Genomic DNA, 20,337 nt, shown 5'->3' on the forward strand with positions numbered 1-20,337 from the left:
GGAGGAGGAGCCGCTATGGCTCTGCTTGAGGATGCTGAGCATCTGCGCAAACACATTGAACATGCGAAACTCGTGCTCGCGCTCCAGTTTCAAACCGGCGCTGCTCCAGCTGCATCCGGCGCTCCTCCACGTCCAAATCCCGCTGGAAGCGGCGTTCTTCCATCTGCAGAAAGCGCTCTTCCATGGCCCGCTGCGATGTCAGGGTTTTCAGCAAGAGGTCATCGAGCGGGTCCTTCATGCGCTGCCCTTTCCGCTTTTTCCTCAGCCGATGCAAGGCGGAGAAGCCGGGCCGGGGAACCACGTTCTGGATCCGGGATGAGTTGGCCATGTTGGGCTCACTGAAACCTGTGGATACGGAAAAGAAAGGAAGAGAAATCAAATGTGCAGCAAGTAAAGCGGCGTGGATATGCTTTGCTGCCTTCCCTGCCTTCCTTAGGAAACATCCTTCGATCTACTGCAGGGTTTTACAGGAAAGCCAAAGTAAAAGCTGTCAGGTATATACTGAAGTTTGAGATTTTCTTTGAAGTTTTGAACTTGATATATTGGGCCCCCATTATGCTGCCAGCCCCAGTCATATTCAGCCTCTGAATGAACCTGAATGATTGTCACTTTCATTCTATGGACTAACAACACAACCACCATGGCAAAGAGAACATAGTGTAGTGTGGCTTAAACCCAGGCAGTTTAAACCATTCCTTTCTGATCTCAGACATACACCTCAGAGAGGTTATCATAGAATAGTTTGGATTGGAAAGGACCTTAAGATCCAGTTCCAACCCCTGCCATGGGCAGGGATGCCTCACACTAAACCATGTCGCCCAAGGCTCTGTCTAACCTGGCCTTGAACGCTGCCAGGGACAGAGCATTTACCACTTCTTCGGGTAACCTGTGCCAGTCTCCCCCATCAAGCCGTGCTCTTCCATCTGCCTGTCTTAGACCAGCTTGAAATCCCCAGGATTTCCAGGCTGCACCCTTCCTGGCAGCCAAGCAATGGCCAAATGCACTATCAGTGGAGAAGTCTCATCTCCAGTAACATGCAACGCATTTCTGCCAGTGACTTCCAAACCCATCTTTCCACGCCCTAACAAATAGCTTAGAAAGCCAGGCAATGAGCATTCCCAAGTATTTTTCATCACTGCGTGTCCTAAAAGATTAGATCCAGAAAACAGTTTAAAAGAACACAAGGAAAGTTCCACCTGCAGGTTTATAGCGTAGCCATGGCAGAAGAGGGTCTCCTGATACAATTCAGCATGAGGACCACAGACAGCCCTGGTGATGCTCCAGTGATACCAAAGAGCATGCAATTTCTTGTTTGTTTCAATAAGGCTAAGCACTGTCAGCATTATATGCAGGAATCTACCACAAACGCCTTGGCTTGTGGCAGACATTCCAGCCCTTGGGATTCTACACACAATATATTTAGCCCAGCTTATTTTAGGTTTCATTTACCTGCAGCTAGACACACTTTGAGAATGGCCAGAAGACTATGAATGCAGCTTCCAGCCTTCTATTTTATAGCTTTTTGGGATGTGGAAAACCAAGGCCCAAACATCAGTGTGAAAACCAGGTGTCTATCTCTGCACCAGGAAATAGGATCTCTCTTTCTGGGGAAACCAGGCAGAAACCTGATGCTGGAATGCAAAAGGCTCTCCCTACCTGAAGGTGAAACACTGGTTTCAATGGGAATCTCCACCCTGGAGATGGGAGAGTTGTTCTGGGCCCTCTCCAAGAAGGCTCTCTCCATCCCATGTTCTTCAGGGGAGCCCTGCTGGTAAGACATGGCTGCTGGGGGCTCTGGGGTCAAGCAGTGTTCATCAGAGTTCACCTCCTCACATTTGATCTCCATCAGTTCCGGGTGCTGGGAGTGTCCAAAGGGCAGGGCCGGGGAGGTGAACTGGTGGTGGTGGTAGCTCTCCACCATGCTGCCCTGCAGCACTTGCTGAGCCATCATGCTGCCGCTCAGCGAGCTGTAAGCCAGGGCAGGCCGGCTGGTCAGCACCCGGTCCATCACCTCGTAGAACTTCCATGTCCTGCCGCCCCGCGGGGCCTTGCTGTTATCCTTGATCCGACGATATTCCAGCTTCATCTTCTTGATCTTCTCCCGGCACTGGTCGCCCGTTCGGTGGATGCCCTTCTCCCGCAGCACCTCTGCGATGCGGTTGAAGACGTGCTGGTTGCGCAAGCAGCTCTCCAGCTCCATCTGCACCGACTCGTCGGCCCAGAGCTGCAGCAGCTCCACCACCTCGGGGTCCGACCAGTTACTGCCGCGCTCGTACTTCTTACCGCGAAAATCCATCGCTCCCTTGCCCCGGCCGCGGGGCTGCGCCACGGGACGGCGGGGACCGGCGGGACCGGGGCCGGGGAACGGGACGCGGCGGCGGCCCCGACGGGGCGGGCTGCGCCGGGGATCCCGCCCGCCGCTGGCCCCGGCCCGGCCCCGCCCGGGCCACGCACCTGCCCCGGCCCCCTCGGGGGGCCCGGGCCCCCCGCCGGGAGGGGACTCTCGCACCTTGGCCCTCGAGGGCGCCCGGCGGCCTCGCCTCCCCTCAGCCCCTACGGGGCTGCGCGGCGGCCGGCACGGCTCGGCTCGGCTCAGCCCAGCCCGTCCGCCGGAGCCGGGCGGAGCGAGCTAGCGGGGAGCCGGGCCGGCCTGTTCACATCCGGGGTGACGCACATGCGTGCAGCCCTATTCCGGGATAACGCTGGTCCGTGCCAGGCACTCGCCGCGCTCCCCGGGGCCGTGCCGGGCTCCGCGCAGCGCCGACGGGTCCCTCCTCCGGCCCGCCCCGCCCCGCCGGCCGCTCCGCCCTCGGCCCGGCGCCAGGCAGCGCTGTACCGCGCTATCGCGCTCCGTGCCGGGCCGCAGCATCGCCGCCGGGACCCTCGCCCGTGTCTTGGCTGGAGCCGTGGCACGCTCGGGGTGCGCAGCAGCAGCAGCCGGTGTTTGTGTTTCCCCCCCCGCCCCGGGCGGGCCTCGGGGACAAGTCGCTGCCTGCGGCCCCTGGGGCTGTGCATCCAGTTGGGCTGTCTTAGAGCTTAGAAGGAGCGGGGCTGGAGGGAGCAGGTGTTGCATCCGTTCGTTCCTCTGTTTATCAGCCCACACCGGTTTGTTGTGTGGGTTAAATGTTTTCAGGTGTCCCCCATCGTCTGCTGCATCCCTCAATAGGATCACAGAATCCCAGACTGGTTTGTGTTGGAAGGGACCTTAAAGCTCCTCCAGTTCCAACCCCTGCCACGGGCAGGGACCCCTTCCACTAGAGCAGCTTGCTCCAAGCCCCTGTGTCCAACCTGGCCTTGAACACTGCCAGGGATGGGGCAGCCACAGCTTCTCTGGGCACCCTGTGCCAGCGCCTCAGCACCCTCATAGTGAAGAGTATCTTTCTAATGCATAAGCTAACTCTTTCAGTTCAAGTATCTCCCTGAATTTCACAGCCTCTCTGGGTGTGTGTTGCACATCATCAGAATTTGGGGGTTTTGGCTTAATACCCAAGAAAACTTCCTGCGCCTTGTCCTGTGTCCCATTGAACCCTTTATTGCTGCCTTCCTGAAGCACCTAAATTAACAGGGATCAAGTACATCTGCATAACCTCATCTAGATGAAGCTCAAAGCCCCATCCAACCTGACCTTGAACACTTCCAGGGATGCCACATCCACCGCATCTCTGGGCAACCTATGCCAGTATTTCACTGTCCTCATTGTAAACAAAACTGGAGGGACTGTAGAGAATGAATACAGGAGTTCCTGCTTTCCCTCTGTGCCACCAGGTCAAACTCCCTACAGGGGTCTGTGATGGCAGAACTCAGGTCTTCACAGAGCTGTTCTGCTGCGTCAGCCACGAAGATGGCTTCAAGCCGCGCTGGTGACCCATTGGTATGGAAATCTCAGTCCAGCCCTGAGCCTGGCAGAATAAGGCCTGAGCCCTAAGCAGAATATGGGCATAAAACCAGTCACTTATGAGAAAAACCAGAACAGAACACAGTGTGCCCACATCCTGTACGGGCAAGTGTACAGGCTGTGTACAGGCAAGTGGACAGGCTGTGAAGCACATACTAGGTCCATGATTTTCCTTTTAGATCAAAAGATCTGCTCCATTGCAGCACTGTAGGGGTTTTACCCAGCTCTTGTTAACTTCCTCCTGGATTTTAATAGCTCGTTCCTGGCCTGTATGATTCCATTTCTGTGAAATGGAAATAATAATCTTGATTTTCATTAGATTTTGGGACATACTTTGAATACTGCCTCTATGGACAAAAAAGACAAGACTTAGCTTTAAAAAATGATACCACCTTTCCTGATATATAACTTATACTTTTCCTTTCCATATAACTTATGATTAGATATTAGTTTGGATTCTTTCTAGTGGTCTGCTTAACTAGAGCTTGTATTTCCACACCCCCATAAGAAAGATGTGCTTTTCCTTTCCTAGGGCTTTTCATGGCAAAGGCACTCTATGTTCTATGTAATGTAAGGACATTGACGCTGGCTGTGTACTTGGAGTCCACAAAGACCAGGGCAACAATGAATAGAGCCACTGATGATAGAGGTTTAATAGTAAATATAAATAGATTAAAGGCAGCACGACATAGCCTCTCTAGAAGCCTTTCAGAGAGCCTGGCTGCAGCCTGGAATACCTGAAGGCCATAACTTAGCCAGGGAGCAGCAGAGCATTCTCAGAAGTAACTTGACATATGCCCTGGCTTCAGAAAGAGCCACTGTTTCAAAAGACAAGTATTGAAAGGGATGGAACCTAGATTCATGACATAAAACAATAATAATAAACCTTGAGGTATTGTTCAGGGTTCAGTTGTTTCCACCTTTTTATGCCACGTGAAGTGGAAACTTGATGTTTTAAATAGAATTAACAGCTTCCCCTGCAATCATGTGTCAGGCACACACAGCATTGAGAACAATCATATCAGCGCTGTTCTATCACAGAGGTGATTGAGCTGCCAGTTCTTTGAGCTGCTTTTCCAATTCAGATGGAAGAGCACTAACAGGAGCTGTGTTCCCCAAGTGATGGTGTTGAAGTGTGCACAGTGCAAGCCACTGACAGCTGCAAAACCAGAAAGGAAGGCTTCATTTTCTGAACTGGGTTGTACGTTGCACCTATTTTAGTGACGAAAGTGGAGGTGCCACATAACTTGATGTATCTATTCAAGGAGGTGATCCTGCCCCTCTGCTCTGCTCTCGTGAGGCCTCACTTGGAGCATTGTGTGCAGTTCTGGTGTCCTCAACATGAAAAGGACATGGAACTGTTGGAACAAGTCCAGAGGAGGCTACGAGGATGATCAGGGACTGGAGCACCTCCTGTATGGAGACAGGCTGAGAAAGTTGGGGCTGTTCAGCCTGGAGAAGAGAAGGCTGCGTGGAGACCTCAGAGCAGCCTTCCAGTATCTGAAAGGGGGCTACAAGGATGCTGGGGTTGGACTCTTCATCAGGGACTGTAGTGACAGGACAAGGGGTAACGGGTTCAAACTTAAACAGGGGAAGTTTAGATTGGATCTAAGGAAGAAATTCTTTACTGAGAGGGTGCTGAGGCACTGGAATGGGTTTGCCCCAGGAAGTTGTGAATGCTCCATCCCTGGTGGTGTTCAAGGCCAGGCTGGTCAGAGCCTTGGGTGCCATGGTTTAATATGAGATGTCCATGCCCATGGCAGGGGGGTTGGAACTGGATGATCTTAAGGTCCTTTCCAACCCTAACTATTTGACTATATTCTATTCTAATCTATTCTGTTCTAATCTATTCTATAGACTATGCTACAGCTAGTTAACAATCAGCTAATTCTTGGACAACAGTGCTTGCCCTGCACATTGCAGGCCATCAGAGCAGGAGACTGTGCTCTCCTGCCATGCCCTAAGCATTGATGCTCACATTTCCATTAAATCTGGAGTCTAGCTCCATGGCCGCAGAAGGCACTGAAACGAAAGCCCTGGGAGCCATACTTCTCTTTACTTACAGCACATCTCCAAGCCGAGTGGAAAGGGCCCATGGAATAGCAGGCCTTCAGCTGGGAAATGTGTCAACCATCACGGTGGTTTTGGTAGGGAAAACTCATAAAAGCAGAAAGTGATTTGCCACTCGGTTAAATGTCAGATGGTAACAATAAATTCTTCTGTTGTAACTGCAGCAGCTTTTTATATCATTATTATTATTATTATTATTATTAATAGCCTTAAAATGAGAGAGGCCTTCATGCTGCAAAGAGGATGGCTAATAGCAAGCAGCATTTCAGGTTAGCATCTCCGCAACCACTCTTTCTACCCCTCTCCCAAAGAAAGCTATTCACATCCCCCTCCCTGCAGAGAGGGCATTTATCAATTCCCACTGCTGAAACAACCTGAGCGGAAGCTTTGCTAAGCCAAACCTGTCTGGTCTTTCAGCCCATGCCCATTGCGGCTCTGCAGGAGGAGATGCAGTGGGATGGAGGGGTTTGGGCAGGCACTCGGCTGCTGATGCGGTGATGGGATGAAGGTCCCTGCAGAGGGTGCTCCAGCCCTTCCTCCAGCTGGGTCTGTATCCTACGTAAGGATTTCATGGAAACCCAGGGTGGGAAGGAGCGCGTGTGAGCAGGGGGACCTTGGCAGGCTATGAATGCATCAGTGAGAGATTTAACTGCAGGGTCAGTTGCCCATAGGCTGTTTCCCAGCTCAGTGCATGGCTCTCCACAGTTCAGGATAAAAGGAAGTTTCTGCTGCAGTCGGGTAAAGCACAGCTCTTTTCAGTAGCTTCTGACAGGGCAAAGGATGCTGGTTTGACTCTTGCAGTGCTGTGGGTCAGAGGAAGGTTACGGCCCTGGGATGTGTAGTGCCTGCTGGCAGCCCTTTACTTCAAGCCCAGCAGCACTGTGATCCATGGAGACATTAAAGGCCAGGCTGGACGTGGTTCTGAGCAACCCGATCCAATGGACGATGTCTCTGCTCATTGCAGGGGGATTGGAACTGGATGAGCTTCGAAGGTCCCTTGCAACCCAAACTATTCTGTGATTCAATGAAGCCACAACTATCTGATGCCTGTTTCCATACTGACTTGAAGGTCTCGTTCCTACAGATGACACTGATAAAACTCCTTTGCTGTAATTGCAGCTTAGAAGTGAAAGTTCAAACAGGCTTTTGTGACAAAACCATTCTTAAGTCTCCCTACTTTAGTAGGTATTATAACTAAATGTGAGATTTCTGCCACGTTATTTGACACACCACAGCAAAATCAAACTCTCCATTCTGTTGGTTTTGCTGGGTATGAGCTGATGCCCTGGCCATAGGAAGAGCTCCCCTAGGCACTTGCTGTTCTGCATCTCATTCCCCCATTGCCAAGGGGCACTGAGCAGTGGAAGCCATCAAACAATGTTTACTTTTACATTCCTTACAAACTGACCATTGTAGAGAAGTGCTGGAAAACCCCCTTTATGCTTCACAGAGAGGTTTTGATGTGTAAATCTTACCAGTAATGCTGATTATCCACTCAATCTCCTGCAAAAACCCTCTGAAGACCACAAAGTGAAGACTGAAGTAAAGCACCTAAACCAAAACTAAGGCAGGATCTCATATGTACCAGGATCTTCCTTCCTAACTCAGTACTAGCTCTTCCACCTCTCTCTTTGGAGATGGGCTTATATCTCACTGCCTTTCAGAGTAAGACCCAACAACCATTACAGATGCCTTGTCTCAGGCTTCTCGTTGCATTGGCAGGCACAGCAGGAGTATAGTTTGCCTTGTTAAATGAAGACATCATTTTAATAAGCAGCTTCAGCACTTGGACATGAGAGAAGTAAAAGTTTCTGAGGGACTCATGTTCCCAACACATTCCCAAAGGATTATTTATGGTATTTTACAGTAAAGCCCACAGAGGGCAGTAGGACAGTCTTAAAAACCTTTTGTAAAGCAGAGTTGGACAAGGAAAACTGCAGAAGTAAAGGAGAGTTTGGTTATTAAGCACCTGGATTTTCTGGGACAAATTACTCCTTTTTTTCCCCCAAAGTGTCAATTTTTTAACTGATTAAAGAGCATGCCAACCAGAAACAACCATTGCAAACCGTATCCTGGGCTGCATCAAGAGGAGCGTGACCAGCAGGACGAAGGAGGTGATCCTGCCCCTCTGCTCTCCCTTGGAGCACTGTGTGCAGTTCTGGAGTCCTCAACATCAAAAGGACATGGAACTGTTGGAACAAGTCCAGAGGAGGCCACGAGGATGATCAGGGACTGGAGCACCTCCTGTATGGAGACAGGCTGAGAAAGTTGGGGCTGTTCAGCCTGGAGAAGAGAAGGCTGCGTGGAGACCTCAGAGCAGCCTTCCAGTGTCTGAAGGGGGCTACAAGGATGCTGGGGATGGACTCTTCATCAGGGACTGTAGTGACAGGACAAGAGGTAATGGGTTCAAACTTAAACAGGGGAAGTTTAGATTGGATCTAAGGAAGAAATTCTTTACTGTGAGGGTGGTGAGGCACTGGAATGGGTTGCCCAGGGAGGTTGTGAATGCTCCATCCCTGGTGGTGTTCAAGGCCAGGCTGGTCAGAGCCTTGGGTGCCATGGTTTAGTGTGAGATGTCCCTGCCCATGGCAGGGGGGTTGGAACTGGATGATCTTAAGGTCCTTTCCAACCCAAACCATTCTATGTTCCATTCTCTGTGAAACTCTGGGCAGATCCACAGGACCTGTCCCATTGTGGACAGAAGGAGCTATGGGAAGTGTTGTGGTTTCCACCCTCACCATCAATGCAACATCCACACAAACCCTGAGAAACTGTGTTTTTCCCACTTTCTGTGCAAATTGCTTTGGTAAGGGCCAGGCCTGCTTACTCATCCCATGCAACTGGTTAATGGTATTCCCTGGAGCAGGAGGCAGTGATTGGGTTGGGTGTGTTTTAAGCGCTGGCTAACCCCATGACTAATAACAAACAATGTGAATAGTGTCTAAATTCATACATTAGAGGGATTCAAGAAAGAAAATGGGTCCAGATTCGTATGACCAAGCTTACTTCTACAATTGCAGGTCTGGGCAGGGCTAAAACGAAGAGAGACTAATTCTGTCGTTCAAAGCTATCTAAATCCCGGTAGGTTCAGCTGCCATAGTACAACATCTGTTAAGTTGTGACTCAGTGTCTGTGCTGCAGATGAGACAGTGACCAATTCAGATTGCACTTTGGCTAAACTGATGAGCACGCCACAGTTAACTAGAGAGTGACAGGGTCTGTGTTTTCTTCTTCAGGGTGAATAACAGTGGCTGATGCCATGGGCAATAAATCAAACCCAATGTGTCTATTAGGGTAAGTAAATCTAACTTTCCCTATAACACCATCATTCAACGTGCAAAGCTCTTGCAGTGCTTCAGGACCTGTGCAACACCTCTACCAAGGCAAGCAAAGGCACATTCACGTGTACATTGAATTTCCTTGCAGGGCTGGTTCTAACCACAGAGGTTTTGCATTGCCCTAGGGAAAGAAACCCTGAGAGGCTTCACCATGAAGGACGCATGGCTTGGTAAGCCAACGAAGTGACCTCTGCTTGCAGCTTCTTGAATGGGCACTGACAGTGGAAGAGGATTGCAAGGGAAAATCACATTGGAGAGAGTGGAGGAAAAGAAGAGGTACTGGCTCTCGCTGGGGAATGAGCACTCCAAGCTGCTTCCCTCTTGACACGCTGTTTATGTTAGCCGGTCATGCATTTCTATTTGGTTTCTTTCTGGTTTGGCCATTGCTGCTGGGATCTGCACTGTGAGTTCTTTACAAAGAGAAAGGCAACTGCTTCCTCCCTCTCTGCTGCCAGAAAACAACGTGGGTCATTTCAGAACGCACAGAAGACGAGCCAAGAACCCCCAAGCCCCTTTTGTGGCCTCCAACTCACATCTGCAGATCATAAAATCTCAGCTTGACAAGATAAAGTCGCTGTTTTTGTCACGGGAAGTTGTGCGCTTTGGTTGTATTACGCTTGGTCCTGAAAGGGATATTAAAACAGGACCTGCAGCGATGGATGTGTTGCTCTATTGCTCTACAGTATCAGCAGACACCAACACCAACATTGCATCGCTGAAGTAAATACAAGACATGAGATTCCCAAGTAATGACACAACAAAAGCAGGCATCAGCTCATCTCCCTCTCCATGGCTGGCTGGGCTGTGCCCTCCAGTTGCCATAAGGTTTTCTGTCCCTCTAGTTTGAAGATGTCACGTTTGCCTTAAAAGAGAAAAGCCAAAGGCAAGGGAAAGAGCTAGCTGCCCTGTCTGATGCTAAAGATAGGCACACACACTGCCATGTTTGATCTGATTGATCCCAAAGCAGTTGGGATTAAATTCCTAGATAATACCACGGGTGAGATTTCTTCTGTGTTTTCATTTATAGCAATAAGGAATTTACACCGTTTCTGTCCGAAATAACGATGAGCTGAAATTGGGATTCTGTTTCCTGCAGCATCACTGAAAGCCAAGCAGGATACTTCAAATGTGTCACCAGCAAGACCTGTTCATCTATACTGAGTCTTTTGTAACTGAGAGGGAGGGCCATTGGTGTAGGGTAAATTATTTATATACAGTGGGAAATCACGTACATAAAGAGGACTTCCCCATGGAGCTGTAATGCTGCCAGCAGCACCCACTGCTATGGACGCCCTTGGTTTTCACAGGGTTCTGCCAGTGCAACTCAGCCCTAATGTACCAGAGCCCCGCAGCTATTCTGCTCCAGCCTCCCTGCACTGGCTGCAGGTCATCGTCCTCATCCTGACCTCCTTTTCTGCTCTGCCTGCAGGTCATCGTCCTCATCCTGACCTCCTTTTCTGCTCTGCCAGGCCTGAGAGTAACAAACGATGCTAACATTTGCTGGTAGCCTTGTATCTGGGGCTACAAAACTCACATCACTGCTTGCCTGGAGGAGAGGGTTACAAAGGCAGCATCAGAAGACAGGCTGAGAAAGTTGGGGCTGTTCAGCCTGGAGAAGAGAAGCTGCATGGGGACCTCAGAATAGCCTCCAGTGTCTGAAGGGGGCTACAAGGATACTGGAGAGGGACTCTTCATTGGGGACTGTAGTGACAGGACAAGGGGTAACGGGTTCAAACTGAAACTTTCAGGGAGATTTAGATTGGATCTAAGGAAGAAATTCTTTACTGTAAGGGTGCTGAGGCACTGGAATGGGTTGCCCAGGGAAGTTGTGAATGCTCCATCCCTGGCAGTGTTCGAGGCCAGGTTGGACAGAGCCTTGGGTGCCATGGTTTAGTGTGAGGCGTCCCTGCCCATGGCAGGGGGGTTGGAACTGGATGATCTTAAGGCCCTTTCCAACCCAAACCATTCCATGATTCTATGATTCAGCTCAGCTCCTGCTTTCTCAAACTAAGTATAACCCTCAAAAGGGAATGTTCCCCTCACACATTGTCAGTGCTGTTTATCCTTTCTTAGTAACTCCTAATAAATCATCAGGTTTGGGGTTTTTTTGGTGGTGGTGGCTTTTGTTGTGGGGTTTTTTTAAGTTTAAGCTTTCCTTTGCAATCAGTGGATGAGAGCTGGAGACCTTTCCATTCCCCTTCCCTCATTCTCCCCAGCTTGTGCAAGAGTTCCAGTGATGCTGCCCTTAAAAAGTCAGTAATTGCCCTCAGGAACATTGATTATCCTTGTGTAACTACTAAGCACACTCAGGAAACAGCCCAAGACCCTGTGGGACATGGGTCCTGCTGAACTGGGTAACGTCAGCCGCCTGAGCTGCACAACTCTTTGGTGCCTCCTCCAGCTCCGCTGTGTTTGTCTGAACCTGATGTGGCCCTGAAGAGAAATCCTAGTTTTTAAATACCATTTTAATGCAGACTTCCTGAGAACAGGATGGGGAAATCATCGCTGTGCAGTGGAGTGGATGATGGGGAGGGGTTTCAGCTGCTTGAAGTACATCCTTAAGTAAGGGCTAGCGGCAATTTAATGCTAACATTTAAATTCCAGTAACCACATCACACTGATTGCTGTCTGGAAAGGAGACATAACCGGAGGTTTAGAATAGCACAGAGAATCATACAATAGAGATCTGAGATATCGAGTAGATATTTGTCAATGCTGCTAAGAGTAAATCTTCCCTTCAGAGTAGTTTATAGGTAAAAAAGTTGGTCAGGGAAAGAAACACAGAAGTGGTTGGGATGGAATTCAGTTCTCCAGACTGGAAATCATAGAGTCAAAGAATCATAGAATAGTTTGGGTTGGAAAGGACCTTAAGATCATCCAGTTCCAACCCCCCTGCCAGGGGCAGGGACACCTCACACTAAACCATGGCACCCAAGGCCTCATCCAACCTGGCCTTGAACACTGCCAAGGATGGAGCATTCACAACCTCCCTGGGCAACCCATTCCAGTGCCTCACCACCCTCAAAGAACTTCTTCCTTATATCCAATCTAAACTTCCCCTGTTTAAGTTTGTACCCGTTGCCCCTTGTCCTGTCACTACAGTCCCTAATGAAGAGTCCCTCCCCAGCATTCTTATAAGCCCCTTATGAATCATAGAATCACAGAACGGTTTGGGTTGGAAAGGACCTTAAGATCATCCAGTTCCAACCCCCTGCCATGGGCAGGGACACCTCACACTAAACCATGTCATTCCAATTTCCCACATGGACCCAGAACCTGAAATCTATTTAAAACCAGTGGCCCTCAGACACTTAAACTGAGGCCAGGGAAGAGGATCCTCCTGTCCTGATAATTGTGCAACATGTCATTAGTATTGGAGAATAAAATTAGGCAGAAAGAGTCAACACAAGAGTGCAGGTGCTGCAGCTGCCTTTGTTTCTAAAAGGGCTGCTAAGCATCTCTTTCCTTCTTCAGTGACTTCTCCTACCCCTGCCACTTGTCTGGCACAGAATGCCTGGTCCATTCCACAGCAAGATTACCAACAGCTTGAGACTGGAAGGGGAACTTCTTCGAGCAAAGGTTTGCCTGGTTCTCACAGTTACAATCTCTGGGTTCCCTGTTGTTCCCTCCTGTTGTTTCCATCTCTACCTGTGTCACTATCATGACATCATGCCTTGAAGATGCAAAGGTTTTGAAATCTCCCATGAAAAGCTCCCAGCCTCCCTAAGCAATCTGTCCAGTGCTTCACTACGTTTGGCATGAGAAGTGTTCCCTAATGCTGACACTTACCTCCCTTGCTGCAACATAAGCTCCATAAGGGAGATTTCTTGTCCTACCTACCACTGACAGAAGACTGTCTTTCTTCTTCCAAAGCAAGCTGAGGTTAGCACACAGCATCCTCAGCAAACTCAGATGCAGAGAAGAACTTCTCTGGAGTTCTGATTAGTTTTGTACTTCTCTCAACTCTCTTAACCAAATCTACCGCTTTTGGGCAATCTGGCATTCACAATGAGGTGTTACACTCCAGCCAAGTGCTAAGCAGTGCTAAGCAGAGGAAGGAGGCTGTTCCAGAGACTATCTTCACGTCTTTTTGTCCTAAGATGTTTGTCTCTTACCAAGTAGCAAAGCATTTGAAGAACATTCCTGTTGTGATGCTTTATAACCACTAAAACCTTCCCTACCTGCTGCCATGCAGGCTGTTGCCTACCTTGTATTAGTGCTGTGGATTATTCCTTCCTATTTGGTGCCTGTCCATATGGAATACTTTCCCATTTGGTACCCCAGCACCTGAAGACCCCTTGGAATTCTGCCCCTGTTCTCCCACGTGCTTGCATGCCCACCAGCACGACACTGCCATCACACTTGATAAGCATTGCTTCTGCTGCACCTACAAAGCCATTAATGACAAGACTGACCTGGGACAGATCCTGCAGTCCCCTCATTACTCCCTCCCCATCTGGTGCAAAGCTCCCAGGGCTGAGCAGTGAACAGGCTTTTCCATAGGGCTGTGCACCCATATTCCACAAGTTTCACCTAGGCTATATATCCATAGCTGGTTTACGAGTGTGGTGTGACGAAGCACTGAAAACCTTACCCCAGCTGGAATACAGGGCAACTCCTTTTTCTCCCCTGGTTGGTCACTCCATCAGAAAACAGAAGGCAGGCTGCTCTGACAGGATTGCTTCTTGACAGGCTTGCGCGCCTGCAACTTATCACCCTGTTATCTTCTGTATACTTACACATAGCTCATTTGTTCCATGTTTTCCAGGAATTGGCACTGGGGGGGCTCCTACCCAGTCCTTTTCACCTCCTTCTCTCCTTACTTGAAAGACCATCATTACGTGCACCCTTTCCTTACATTTTGGGATCTCGTCCATTTTCCACACTATCTCAGAAATTATTCCTAACCCTTCTGCATCTGTCTCAGGCAGTTCCCTCAGTGCTGGGCTTCATCAAGTGAACATGAAGACGTGTATCTAAGCAGTGCCTGAGCAATGCTTGGCTTGCCCCGTGTGCCAAGCAGTGCTACACAAAACCAGCTCCAATTTATCAGAGGTCCATTCCCTCCAACACTGGTCTTGAGCCAACCCAGTCCTCAAAGCAGAGCAACCACATCCCTGCAATGCCAGGTTTGACCTCCTTACCTCTGCCAGATCCCCTAGTTTCTGCTCTTTCCCTGTAGTGGAGTGGATCTGCAGACCCATCCAGGAGGCTGCCATAAAGTTAATTGGATCTAGCTGATCAGGAGTTGATTTGGTCCAACATGCAGCTTCTCCATCCCAATATTTGGTGTATTCTACCAGCCAAATAAGCTGAGTTGACTAACATCATCCCACTGTACTGGTCCAGTTCCAAATTGGCAGAGGGGAGGAAATGACTGTTAAAAATATAGCTCTTGGTCATCCCAATGTTGTTTTCTGCTGTAGATTAGGCAAATACCTCACTGGGGTTTATGACTGTAACCTTACAACACAGTCATACAGCCTGCTGCCACTTAGATCCAAGAAAGAGAGGCACAGAGCAATTCAGTGACTTGTCACAGGACAAAAAGCACATGTGGGGAGAAGTACCAGCAAGAGGTCATAGAATCATAGAATAGTTAGGGTTGGAAAGGACCTTAAGATCATCCAGTTCCAACCCCCTTGCCATGGGCAGGGACACCTCACACTAAACCATGGCACCCAAGAGATGCTTGCTTTCTTCTCCGAGCTCAGTACCCCATGATAACAGCAGTGCCATTTAACCAGAGCTAGAATCCCCCAGAAATGAACTATACCACTGGCTAAAGCAAACAGAAATACTTCCCCATACCTTAGAGCTGAGGCAAAACACAGTTGGAGTAAGATACCCGTATCTTGCTCTTACCTGTGGGCTTGGGTAGCAGCAACAGAAACGGGGTGGTGGACAGTCAGATTTTGCCTTATGATCCTGGACACAGCCACAGTTATAACTCTGGCCAAAAGGCTGAGGAAGTGCTCCCTTTGGTGTTTGTTTACCTTGTCAGGCGTGCTCCTCAGACTCAGATTGCATCAAAGAGCTCCTAGAAAAGCATGTGTGAGAATCCAAGGTTTTCCCAATCAAAGGCCGTGTCCTTGCACCCTTGGTTAGGATCACGTGCCTGCCTTGCGGTACTTAAAGGGCAGCGTGTGCACTGGTTATCAGTCATCTTCTGGGGTGGAAGAAAACATGCAGAACTCACAGCCATTGCTAGAAGGTTCTGCAGAGGCTGATTTCTTGGAGGCTGATGGGTGTTTTATTGCATGAGGGAAAAGTTGGGTTTGTTTTGCAGGGTTTTGGCAAGCCTTTTCTTTGAGACCTCAGTCTCGGTTCAACCTGTGCCGTGCGCTGTCATTTTGACTGGATGGTGTTTACTGAGCTGTTGTTAAACAGTGATTCATGGTAGGGAACTTCACAAAACGTTCTTAACGCGTGTAAGGAAATAATTGTAGCTCTTCAAGTGACAGCCTGTTTAGCTGTTCAGTGGCCCCGATGTCAGTGCAATCAGATGTCAGTGCCTTGGAGAATCATAGAATAGTTTGGGTTGGAAAGGACCTTAAGATCATCCAGTTCCAACCCCCTGCCATGGGCAGGGACACCTCACACTAAACCATGTCACCCAAGGCCTCATCCAACCTGGCCTTGAACACCACCAGGGATGGAGCATTCACAGCCTCCCTGGGCAACCCATTCCAGTGCCTCACCACCCTCTCAGGAAAGAATTTCTTCCTTATATCTAACCTGAACTTCCCCTGTTTCAGTTTGAACCCATCACCCCTTGTCCTGTCACTGCAGTTCCTGATGAAGAGTCCCTCTCCATGCTAACTGTGGTTTCCAACCCCTACCTTCAGGCTTGCAAAGACTAGAGGGCTTCTTCAGAGATCACCTCCTAACCTAACGAGACTGTCACAGCAAATTCCATCGCAGAGCCTGAGGGAATACTTGAGACCTCTCTTTCCAAAGCTAATACACCTCTGGCAAGTTGAGGCCCAGCACCAGTCCTTGCTGCAGACATGTTGACATCATTTTCCAGCTATGAGGACGTGGTGGGAGCAAAAGAATCTGCTTGGGTTTTGTAAGTTGTTAAAACAGGAGGTAAATGCAGTGCCAGTGAACTGAGTCAGGGTCCTCGTGCCCTGAATACAGCCAGAAGGGGCCTGTCATGCTCAGCTGACAAAGGAAGCTTTCCCTGTGCCACCCCATCATCGCTGCACAGCTTGAAACTGGTGGGTGATTGCAAGAGATGAAGGAAATTCAGCTGGCAAGACTCCAAACAGGGAACTGCTTCATCAGGGACTGTAGTGATAGGACCAGGGGTGATGAGTTCGAACTGAAACAGGGGAAGTCCAGGTTAGATCTAAGGCAGAAGTTATTTACTGTGAGGGTGCTGAGGCACTGGCACAGGGTGCCCAGAGAAGCTGTGGCTGCCCCATCCCTGGCAGTGTTCAAGGCCAGGTTGGACAAAGCTTTGGCTGACATGGACTAATGTGAGGTGTCCCTGCCCATGGCAGGGGGTTGGCACTGGATGATCCTAAGGTCCTTTCCAACCCTAACTATTCTATGAATCTATATTGAGGATAGGTGGGAGAAGGGAAGCTTGATCTCACTTGCAGCACTATCAAAGTCTTACATGCAAGAGCCTTCACATGACATTCCCAATTCTCATCCTTTCGGTCTGTCCTGTTATCATCTGACCGCATCTTCCCCACTTGTAAGAGACTTTGCTTTAACTGAACCCAAATATGAGTCTACCCTTAAAAAGTTATCTTACTGGCCAGACTTAGTTTGTGTCCCTTCAGCCCTTCTCTGCAGTTCTGGATCCATTGCAAGGGAATAGGGTAATTACCAAGGAAGACACACCTAAACGTGCCCTTTCAAATATGTGCATTATCGCCATGTTTCTTCCCCCTACTTTCCTGTTTTTCAGTTTGACTCAAACTGTTTTGGTTCAGCAATAACCCAAATTACAGTAATTTTTACAAAGGAAATTAGTTGCATTTCCAGCCAGTTTTTTAGAAATGATGAATACCTCACAGAAAAACCATTAAGCGTGTTGCTGCCCCAGAGGTCATGACTGGAATAGGCTGTTTGTCCCACAAGGAAACCTGCCTCTTTCCAATTGGAAGCAAGCCGTATTTTGGCAAGCAGAGGCAGCATACATGGAAGGGTGTTCTGCCTGTGCCCAGCCTGATGGATGGGATTTCATTCACTCTATCTCCATGGAACTCCTTAAACATCACTAAATTCAGAGTATAGTTATGTTCAGAGAGACAGCACAGATTTCCAAACCAGCTCTCCTCGTCAGCATATCTCAAACCTCTTTGCAGAGGTAAGGATGCCTCTTCCAGAAAGCACCAGAGCCTATTTAAGCTAACATTAATCTGCTTTAATAGTAGTAGCTAGTTTTAACCACTCCAGATCTCATCTGCATTACTAACCTTTGAAGCAGGGGCTTTGCTAAACAGCAGTGGTTGCTCGGTACCCAGGAGGCAGCATCATCTATTACTTACATGTCTCCAGGAGCAGAAGGCACTGGCGTGGAAGAGCTCCAAAGCAGAAGTCACCTCTTAGCTGTGTTGCATCACCAGGTACTCTCTCGTGCTCCAAGCCATTGGTGGAAGAGTGAGAAATCATTGCTGCCTTCCTTCCAAACCCAGGTACAAGCCACGTGCCTGTCCCACGTGAAGAGCGTGCCACATGCTCCCAGGTGATGCTGGGGAAAAAACACAGCTGATCCACTGATTAAGTGGTCAAGGCCTGGCCTCTGGTCCAAAACCAATAGTAGTTATTTACAGAGCAATTTGCAAGAAGGGAATAAGAAGTTTTATGTACAGCTTTCATAGATTTTTCTCCATCGGCCACTGGAAAAATGTGTATATTAATATACACAAAAATACGGAATACCCCGAGGTTTGCGTATCTCCCATTCTGATTAATAAAACTAAAAGTTAAAACCAGCATCTCTTTTCTACCAGAGATTTTATTATCAAGATACTGAGTGAGCAAACATTCAAAACCAGTCATCCTGACTTCTCCTTTTCCAGGACTCACCTTAAAGGTCCAGCTTCTGAGAAGCGGTAGGACATTTGGTGTTTGTCAGGATGTCAGTGAGTTTAGACTCGCTCCACTTTGAGCTTTGTACTGCAAACACAAGAGCTAGGAATGCATTATTTAAATGTGAATAAATAAACACTGATATCCTTGATGCTGAGGCATTAAGAAAAGGAAAACCAATCACAAAGTTGAACGAAAGATCCAGACTATGGCAGTGCAGAGAGGGTTCACTTCATATTTGTATTCAGTCAAGCTGCTAGCTTAGCTTTCCCTTTCCCTCCCTCTCATCCATTGGGAATATTAATTCAAGCATAACCAAGCTTCAGATGTTTCCCATAAGACTAACGAGCTAACAAGTGAAATGCTGGGCTGATGCAGAGATATTGTATGTCTGTATAACTGACAGCCCTGTTTTAATACTTGCTTATAACCCATAATGGGAACACTCGATGTTGCTGAGCATGTCTTGGGCAGAGGCTGGAAGCAGGTTTGTACTGTTTGTCCTCCCTCTCCCAAACCACTTCACGGCCTTGTGCCAACCGATTAAATGCAGTGTTGTGTTTTCTTCATTCGAGAAGTGTTAAAAACCTTCACTATGGGAGGAGTGAACTGGAAGATGCAACATGCTTTAGCCACTACCAGGCAGGGCAAGCGCATACAGGCAGCTGGTCTTTGTCTTGTCTCACTCATCTGGACATGAAGAAACCTCCATGTGAAGCTACCGCAGCATCACTGAGGATAAATTGGACCTCTTTCTCCAGAATCCTTTGCTTTCAGTTTCCTCCACTGCCGTCACATCCATGGCATATGGCAATGGAGAAGAAAGAGCTGCTTGTATGGAGCCAACCTGAAGGCTTGGAGTTTGATTCATACAAGTGCTGATGTCCAGAAGCTACTCCGAGGCTCAACTTTTTCCAGGCTTTGTGCCCTGAAACCTTTGCAGGCAAAGTCTCTGGTGCCAGATTCAGAACCCGTAGCAGCAGACGATGTTTGTCTCAACAAAGATGAGCAGTACACTGCCTATGCTCCACGTGAAGCGTGCTTGGCCATAATGTCTCTATATCTTAATAGAAAGTACTGAAAGAGGAAAGAGATGAAGAAACACAAAGACACTGATCTTCAGTGGAAGAAGTTGGAAGTGCTTGGAGGGGTTTGGAGTGAGAAGTCCCCACCACACTGTGACCTTTCAGCGTTGAGGGGTTAGATGTGAGTTGAGTATGGTGGTACCTTACCTCTGATATGAGACTCAGAAGAGATGCTGTGTTGATCACAATGATTGGTAGCTCAAGTGTAGGCCTTTCCCAATCTTTTTCATAGAAAAGGTGTGATACATCTTTTTCTTTATATACTAAATAATCTCATTTTAGTCTGAGGGATATTCAGAGCTTTTTGGTGACACAGCTTCACTGCTTTCTCCTAAATATTTAGCCGTGCAAGTTCATGCTGGTCCGATCTGGAATGTCTCAAGATGGAAGGGAGAAATGAGACAGCCTGGAGCTGGGCCCAGCATTTCTCTGGCAACTGTACATCAAATAAAGCATTTACAGACATAAATAAGAGAGATCAGAGGGGAAGAGGAGAGGGGAACCCAAATCTCTCTTCCGCTATGTCCAGCTTTAACTCAAACACAGATGTTAGGGATGGGAGAGAGGGGGCAGAGGAAGAGGGGAAAAAGATACACAGAAAAGAATGTGAAAGACCTGCCAGGGAGACAAATGGAAATAAGCAGGTAACAGTGTGCAGCCTTTTATGGGAAATCCTCTAGTCATAGAAATTCCCTTCATTTCTGCATGATTATGTCTCCCTGGTCTTTTTCCCTACCCCTGGCTGAATCTGGATTCGTAGGTCCTCTCTATATTAACCACAGCAAATATTTTGAGCAAAAGTCACTTTAATTCTTACACAATATTGGAGCAGAAACCTAACAGAGACCCACCAAGAGCAACCCCAGAGCCAATAGATTTACTTTAATAATAACATGAA

The 20,337-nt window shown here is 48.5% G+C and overlaps 1 protein-coding gene across 1 annotated transcript; it reads right to left on the reverse strand.

Annotated features, from left to right (window-relative positions):
- Positions 1 to 6: 6 nt before the first annotated feature.
- On the reverse strand, positions 7 to 3,015 carry LOC308221340 (uncharacterized protein; the record flags this gene model as incomplete). Its single annotated transcript, XM_080618323.1, has 3 exons — positions 7 to 345; positions 1,657 to 2,629; positions 2,725 to 3,015. The coding sequence occupies 3 exons, from the start codon at positions 3,013 to 3,015 to the stop codon at positions 14 to 16; spliced, it is 1,596 nt and encodes a 531-aa protein (XP_080474449.1). The 3' UTR covers positions 7 to 13.
- Between the last annotated feature and the right edge of the window lie 17,322 nt (positions 3,016 to 20,337).

The sequence above is a fragment of the Psittacula echo genome (genome assembly GCF_963264785.1).
Source record: "Psittacula echo genome assembly, chromosome: 5".
NCBI classification, from domain to species: domain Eukaryota; kingdom Metazoa; phylum Chordata; class Aves; order Psittaciformes; family Psittacidae; genus Psittacula; species Psittacula echo.